The sequence below is a fragment of the Halictus rubicundus genome, chromosome 10 (genome assembly GCF_050948215.1).
Source record: "Halictus rubicundus isolate RS-2024b chromosome 10, iyHalRubi1_principal, whole genome shotgun sequence".
Taxonomy (NCBI): domain Eukaryota; kingdom Metazoa; phylum Arthropoda; class Insecta; order Hymenoptera; family Halictidae; genus Halictus; species Halictus rubicundus.
This window is the reverse complement of record NC_135158.1, coordinates 14,964,047-14,972,383: the sequence shown is the minus strand read 5'-3', so window position 1 is coordinate 14,972,383 and position 8,337 is coordinate 14,964,047. Positions and strand designations below refer to the sequence as shown.

General features: G+C 39.7%; 1 protein-coding gene across 1 annotated transcript; it reads right to left on the bottom strand.

Moving 5' to 3' along the window:
* Positions 1-3,250: 3,250 nt before the first annotated feature.
* Positions 3,251-5,005, bottom strand: LOC143358379 (larval cuticle protein LCP-17-like). The gene is made up of 2 exons (XM_076795479.1): positions 4,895-5,005; positions 3,251-3,813 (listed from the first exon to the last, which is right to left on the bottom strand). The coding sequence occupies exons 1-2, from the start codon at positions 5,003-5,005 to the stop codon at positions 3,418-3,420; spliced, it is 507 nt and encodes a 168-aa protein (XP_076651594.1). The 3' UTR covers positions 3,251-3,417.
* Between the last annotated feature and the right edge of the window lie 3,332 nt (positions 5,006-8,337).

Genomic DNA, 8,337 nt, shown 5'->3' with positions numbered 1-8,337 from the left:
TACTTTAGAAGACGCATATCTATTTGTAATCATAGCGAAAGTGAAACGATCTAACGCTAACTAACAATCTCGTGTTCGAGATAGTGATTTAAGTTTTTTTGGTACATTACAATTTTGCCAAATGACAAGCGAACAAACGTAACGGTAGGAGTGTCTCCTACCACGTGTCACGTGTCGTAGTTGATAGACCGATGATTTAATCGTTCCAGCAGGCGATAAATTAATTATGGAGACGAGACGAGGAATATATTAATTTCAAAGGCATCGTACAGACGAACGCGCGATGATCGTATTCAAGCATGATACATGTGTCTAACAACGTCTACTACCTACGCATTTAGCATAAGTGCTCGTCTCGCATACAGCATCTTCATAACTGCGTAGGTCATTCCATAATTTAACCTTCGCGGAATTTCCTAAAATGCTTACAGAAATTCTGTAACAGAATATTTGGAAAATTGGCGCTGAATTAAAATTCTATAATAAGCTAAATCTATATAATCTATAATAATTCTAAATAAGAAATATTGGAAATTGACTTTGTCGTAACAGAAAAAATCCTTTAATTTAACTAAATTTTAAATTGAACTACTATTTGTGGAATTTATTTCTCATATGTAAATCAATATGATTATACTCTGTACTCCGTAGTAATCAATATTTGCAACACTGGCGCTATAAAATGCGAAATAAATTTACAAACGTTGTACACGTTTAACTTGAAACATTCAATAACGATAATTAAATAACAATAATAATAATATAAATAATATTCAAATAACAATAATAAGATCATTTGTTTGATCATGTGTGCGTAATGGGGGGTTCAGCTTCTGTTTCATTTTCCACATTACCGTGAGTTTATATTTCTGTTTACACTGAAGTTCAAAAGTAACGCGCAAACCCTTTCTTTGGTTTCTCGAATTTTTCTTCTGGCTCGGCACACCACTGTGGAAAATCGAAGGTTGGCGGTACATGAATTACGATTTCAGTGATTAACCCGTGTCACGCGGAGCCCATGCGAGCACATTCGTATGTAAATCTCGCTTTTTCTTGGTTGCCGTCCGTGCATCACTGTCCTTTCACGTGTAATGTATGACAAGCCTGAACTGATGTCGGTCAATGGTTAATGACGTCATAAGTCTCGTACACCGAACACGCCCGTAAAATGTACCCATATATCTCACTCGGGGTCCCCACGGGTTTCCTTTATCCGTTTCTTTCTCTTTCTGTCTTTCTGTCTTTCTTTCTTTTTTCTGTCATGCGTGCAGGGCTTCGAGCGATGCAATGGTTCGAACCGAGAACACTATGGAAGCAACAGTTCGAACGCGGATAACGAGCCGGAACGTGGAACAACGGGGCATCGCGTACCACGTTACATTAAGATATGTGAGGATATTATTTACGACAACGGGAAACGGAGCACCAAGGTTTTCAGTGACAGACGCGCGTCTGACGCGATCCCACCGACGTATCAGGTTGCAGCAGATGAAATGTCCGATTTTTTTCGCAGTGACATTCAACAAACATAACTTTATCCCGAATGAATCTCGTTCACCGAAATGAGCAATTGAATTATTATTCTTTTTTTTTTTATCATTCACCTCCCACGTTTAGAAGACCGTCATCTCGAAATTTCCAATTCTATTTCCAATTCCGAAATTTCCATCTCGAAATGTCCAAATTCGTAAAATCTCGCGAAATCTATTCCCCCAGTTTTATCGGTTTTCAAACGTTTTATTCTGTGCTTTCGCGCGTGGTGTTAATTATACCGAGACAACGTGTACCGATCAGTTCCTTGAAAGCGAGATTAATCGGCGCGGATAATCCGGCAGGTTTATCTAATCGTGATCACAATTTATTTAACTATTACGCAACGCGCGACACTGTACACCGGTGTACTGTGACATAATAGCGATTCATTGTTATTAAGAAGGCTTAACACGATAATCCCACGAACAACACCAATTTACGGCATATTATAATTAAATTGCTTCAGCAATTAATCCATTATCGAAAACTGTATTACAGATCGTATCAATCACGTCACTGCAATACTAAATAATAAAAAGTTTTAATATACGGTTTAATAGACAGCGAAGATTTATGGCGCGAGTAATTCAATATATCGTGTTAGCGTATCTTTAATTATCTTTCGTGAAATCCATACGGATTATGATTATAATAACAATGAATGATTATAGGAAACGAGTGGTCGGACAGGTTGGGGGAAGGGGGTAACGAGCGAAAACGGTGGAAGAGAAACAACGGTTCAACTTAAAATACCTAAATTTATTCATCGAGCGTTGTTAACGTTCAATACGAACGTTACATCGGCAATATTACAAATATACAATATGATATATTCACGAGCGAATATATCGAGTAGGTTTATGGTTCGAAGCCTGTTACGGATCTATCATTTATAATCGCTACGAGTCACTCGGCTGTTCGAGATGAATGTTAATGATAAGAATAAGCGTATACACTTACATCTAGAAAATCAGAGTCGCGATGGGCCAACTAGGTGTCCGACGAACTCGAAGAGGCCCACCGTCGCGTCAATCGTGCCCTAATTCCACTGTGCAATCCGCGGCGGACGTTCGAGCGCGTCGCTTGCTTCGGTTTTCAAGACATTTACGTTCGAACAACGAACACTCTAAATTGATTCGCGACTAACTCCACCCATCTCTCTGCAGCTACAAATTAACAACATTCTCATTCAATCAAACAATTCTTCGAGGCGCGTCAAATTTCAGTTATCATTCTACGTTGCTGAAACGCGAACCCTCCGACGACGGAGTCTCCGGGTCTACAGTGAATTCTCGATATATGTCACCAACACTCGATATATGTCAGTACCGTCCTGGAGACATACCCGAGCCGTCTTGTGTTCGCACTCCTCAGCGTCCGAGTCCTCTCAAGCTTCGGGGTATACCCCGCGATAGTGGGGATAACTCCGCGACGTTTATCATCCAAGTCTCGGCGACATATACAGAGAAATCACCGTACTTCTGGCGAATCAATTGAATGAACAGCTGCTGCGTTGGAGGTGACAGAAAGGTTACCGTTTCTGCGAGTGGCACCTTCGCTAAATATTTAACAAATCGGTAAATTAGTGAGTAGACTCGTCGTTAAACATGACAAGATCGAATGTAAAACAGTGAAAATATCTGGAGAATTTAGAAACACTGTTGCGTTAGTATCAATTGATTAAATTGACCGAGGAAAGAGATGAAGGTGTGTTCGTTTTCCATGTGAAATGTCCACCGTCTTAAAAATCGAAGAAAATAGCGAACGCTCGAGGCGATCACCGTTCTGACCGAGGACCGCGACCATAAAATCACTTATCGACTAAGTATTCGTCGGAAAGGGAATGATTCGTTATTCTCGACGCTCGTTTTGGACGCGGGCTGTTTAGTTCGCCGGATTCGACGTGCTCAGCTCGGGATGCGCGGCGATGTACTCCAAAGCTCTCTGAATTCCAGCCGGGATCGGATGAGGAGTAGGGAGATGGTCGCCCTTTGGCTGGAAGCCATTCTCGTCGGCGACATAGCTCAAGGCTACGGGGGATCCGTCACTGAGTGTGTAGCTGTACGATCCTTGAACGACGATCGCCGAGTTCGTCTCGTTCACCTGCTTCAGTTGACCGTGTTCTTCGGCTTTGATGCCGTTCCCGGTTTCGTAGCTGAAATCGTACGAGCCATCCGGGTGCGGACCGTCAGCCGCGTACGCGACGATGTTGACGGGCGTGGAGCTCTCCACTGGAGCAGCTGTCGCGGAAACCGCGAACAGGGCGAAGACTGCGCAAGCCTAATCGAAACAATCAAAGTTTTTCGTTAATTGAGTCTCCCGCTCCCATTACGGTGGCTGGCGTAATTGCTCGCACACGCGACCAGTTTACGCCGTTTCGGAAAAATTACGAGACTGAATTCAGTTTCTCGAAATTTATTTAGTAAATTCTGATACAAGCAACTTTGTCATTTCAATAATTATATAATGAAAAGGGCGAAACCGGTCAGCTGACTGGTCACGGTACGGTTAGTGATAACCCTTTGCACTCGAGTGGTGACTCTGAATCACCACTAGAAATTGTGGTGCTATTATTTCGAAGAAATTACAAAAAATATTACAAAATTTGAATTCAATAGATTACTAAACATTTGAATATTATACGCAGAAATCAGATCAGTTTCGTATGAATAAAATGGAAATATTGTAAGACGGAAGAAAAATTTAGTTTTCGATTGAAACCAGCGCCGAGTGCAAAGGGTTGAATTAGAATAAGTTTTTTAAACGTGACGACTTCAATTCCTTTAGGAGACATTGAAAATATTAATGAATGATGTATAACATCGAGTAAATTTAATTTTACCGGAACCGCGAAGGAAATTGTGCAAGTCGTTCTCTACAACTTTCTTGTCCGTAATTTTGCAGATTTATGTCAGTTGCATGGTAAAACGTTCATTGAAAATGGTGAATATTGCTATGAGGTTACAGGCCTGTTACGCGAGTCATTGAATAAGGTAATTTTTGAAAACAGACATATTACGATTTCAGACTCGATATGTTCGTTAACCAACGTTCGAAGAATGTGCTCGAATTATATTAAGCAATAATAATTGTTTTCGTCGAGGTTACAGCGATCGGAGCGTTGGGAAAGGAAAACTATATTTCCAGGGAAACAAGTTACAGCAAACGTTTGCGTTCTGTTATGGTTTTTTCAAGCTACGGGGAAAATAAACAGTACGCCGATGTTATTCGATTGACACGTTGCGACGGTGAAACGTTCGCGAGGCCCACGAAAGAAAGGTAATGTTGACAAAATGATGAAAGATTTTTGGTGAGACGTAACACCGATGATCCGGTGATCACCGGCGCGGCGGAAACTTACCAAAGCGTTCATGATGACCAGAGTTGTTTTCTCGTTGTAAAGAGCAAGTCTAACGGGCGGGTTTATATACTGCTGCCGAAACCTTGCGAGGTGCGAGGACCTCCCTCTCATTGATAGATTTCTGGCCGCAGCTTAGACACCGGCAAACATTACGAAATTTTCAGGGGGGGTCTAATAGAGGGGCACCTCCGACCACTGACCACGGCACAGACACGCGACGTCCCGTCAACGTGTAACACCGTGTCCCTGCGACATGTTCATGAAATTTCGCCGAAACGAAATCGCATCACGTCGTTCCCAAAAGCTCCTGCAACCTTACGTGAGTATCAATCAAAAGATCCGACTCGAAGCGGTTTAACACTAGGTTTAACGGAGCACTAAAAATTACCATTTTACATTTCCTTATAGAAATAACATGAATATATCTATGAAAATCTGTAGCCATTTTTTTAATGATATATACCTAGAGAAATCAATTTGTTAAATAATTCCTCATGGATCCATATTCGTGAATTAAAAATATCAGAATCCGTCATTTTGACGGGTCCCGTAAATCTAGTGTTAAATAACATCATTGTACAAATTGACGCTAAACCTACCACGGACTAATCACAATTATGGAGATTATAAGACGCTTCCGAGAGAAATGATCGAATAAATTTCATTATTCGGACCTCGCGTGAGTATCAATCAAAAGATCCGATTCGAAGCGGTTTAACACTAGGTTTACGGAGCACTAAAAATGACCATTTTACATTTCCTTATAGAAATAACATGAATATATCTATCAAAATCTGTAGCCATTTTTTAAATGATATGTACCTAGAGAAATTAATTTGTTAAATAATTCCTCGTGGATCCATATTCGTGAATTAAAAATATTAGAATCCGTCATTTTGACGGGTCCCGTAAATCTAGTGTTAAATAACATCATTGTACAAATTGACGCTAAACCTACCACGGACTAATCACAATTATGGAGATTATAAGACGCTTACCAGGGAAATGATTGAACACATTATTCGGACAAAATCTAAATAAATTCACGCTTTTAATTTTTATAACATACACACTTTCGGTGCTCGGTACGTTTAGCGTTCAGTAATTTTGGCATGGCTACCGTTTGTCCTGGATCCGGTAATCTGTAAATTTCTGAGAAAGAAATTATGATTTCGTGACAGACGTAACGCTCTTTAAGTTTTCATTACATTATGTTGAGCTACATCTATTTTTCGATCGTTAATCACCACGTCATAGATATGATATTTCGGAGACTGAAATAAACAGTTAATTTTGGTTTTCAAGAAATTCTGATCTTATTCTTTTCTATTTGAAAATTTAGTGTTCAAATACCTTTTTTTGATCCACTGTATGTCTCGTTTAAGAAAAATCTGTATTTATGGAATTTTTATTGGAAGAAGTAGGTATTGTCCTTAGAAACTTGTTTAAAAAGTAATTTCAAAAAGTAATTTCAAAAGTATATATAGTATACATACTATATGATACTACAGTATAGTATAATATAGTATAGTATAGTATTGTATAGTAAAGTATAGTATACTATAGTATACTATAATATAGTATAGTATAGTATAGTGTATTATATACATTTTAATAAGTTCCATGGAAAGAAGTTATTTTAAAACGTTTATTAAAAAAGGGTTCACAAGAAGAAAACGAGAAAGTACAATTTGCCAAGTCATCTCGACAGTCTTTTGTCTCCAACAAAAAAGGCAACTCTCCGTTATGGTTAAAAGGAAAACTTCTTGAAAAGTAAAATATATAATAACTTTTTTAAGCTAAAATTAATTATACAACGTTATTTGTGCGATCGAATAAATTGAATTTCCGCGTGCACATTTTCTTAATTAAATACAGAGAGGATTTTCTGCACGAACAGTTTGAGAGTTTAAGGAGAAACCAATTTGTTTGAAACGAAAGTTTGTTTTATCAAATTTCGGCCAGTTGATTAAATATTTCGAGGAATTCGGATACACACGGCCCCGTCAAAACGAGCTAAATACCCCAATCAGCTAAAAGTACTCGGTTAATTAAAAATCTCGGTGATACCAAACGCCAGGAAAAAATATTAATTACTGGCCCCATTTAATAAAATAACGAGTGAGAAATGCGGGTGTGAATTGTATGATGGGATAAAAAAAAATCGGACGATACCGATGGCGAAGGAAGGAAACAGAAGTAAAAGTGTCACTCGTCATACTTTTAAATCAATGTTGAAAGCCTGCCAAATATGGGATTCGCTGAAAACGCTTCCATTGACCCGGTGATCCCTTTGCGCGAATTTTCGTATTTCGCGTGCGCTATAAATTCAGCCCTGTAACAAATCTCTGGAGCCTTGGGCACGGCACGCGAACCGAATACATAAGTTAATCTATCTCCACCGGGCAAGGGACTGACTGCCAAATTTTTTTGCAGGAAGCGCGTGCATCGGTCGTTCGCTAATTTTTATGCGCCTGGAATCGCGTTACATTTGACCGTCGAACAAGCGAACCGTAGACCAGACAACGCGTCCTTGTTTCCCCGTCTTCGAACGGAGCTAAAGTCATCTCAATGGAATATTTCCGTTCATTCTCTGTTTTCACATCGTTCGAGGAATCCTTGAGCATACTCGGTGCTCGTATGGCACTTCTTCTCACTGAAGTTTTCAAGCGAGAAGATTCAGTAAATGAAAATTCTTTCTATAAAAGAATCGAATACGCTTCTTAACGTTCTCATCGAACAGGCTCCGCCAAAATTTATGCTAATACTTATACGTCTTGAACCGTTTGAAATTTTCTCCACGATTCTGACCAATCACAAATTAATCCGAAAATTTAAAGCCGCTCGGTTCAATTTGAGTAACGTTATTCCCTTGTGAAGGGCGTTCGAATATTAATGGGAGATGCCTGGATATGTTTTTAGATTCGAATGAATCGATTAAGATTTCGAGAAATTTGTCTGGCTCTCGAACGCCGCGTTTCGGCGGCAAAACTTGAATCGGTAGTCACCGTGAAGTCGTTTCGTCACACGGTAATAAATCTTCTGGGAAAAGGGAGGAGATATTCGAAGGGCTTGACGTGGGATGTCCTTAGGAGCCGTGGTAATCGAAGCTTTTCCCAAGACCGATCGAAAAATTGAAAGTCATCGGGTCGGATAAACGGAAATAAGGGACACGAATAGAATAGAAAAGAGGCGTAAAATTTGGCAATAGAACAACGCCTCTGGCGGTGTATTTAAGTCCTGACGCACGGAGTTATTAGCGGAGGAAGCCATTTCATATCTTGCCATCGATTACCATTTTTACGGATCGGGAAGATCACTCGGCTATTTTAAGAAAGTCACTAAATTCATTTCTACGAACGCTTTCGGACCTCGTGTGATCATTTCCTACCGTGCTGCCGGCGTATCGGGTCGTAATATCTCTTTTTATTTATTGATAAAGT

Excerpts from the sequence above, each read along its gene's own strand:
- LOC143358379 (XM_076795479.1), bottom strand. The coding sequence starts at position 5,005 with ATGAGAGGGAGGTCCTCGCACCTCGCAAGGTTTCGGCAGCAGTATATA. Across the intron at positions 3,814-4,894 it reads TGGTCATCATGAACGCTTTG|GCTTGCGCAGTCTTCGCCCT; the intron begins GTAAGTTTCCGC and ends TGTTTCGATTAG.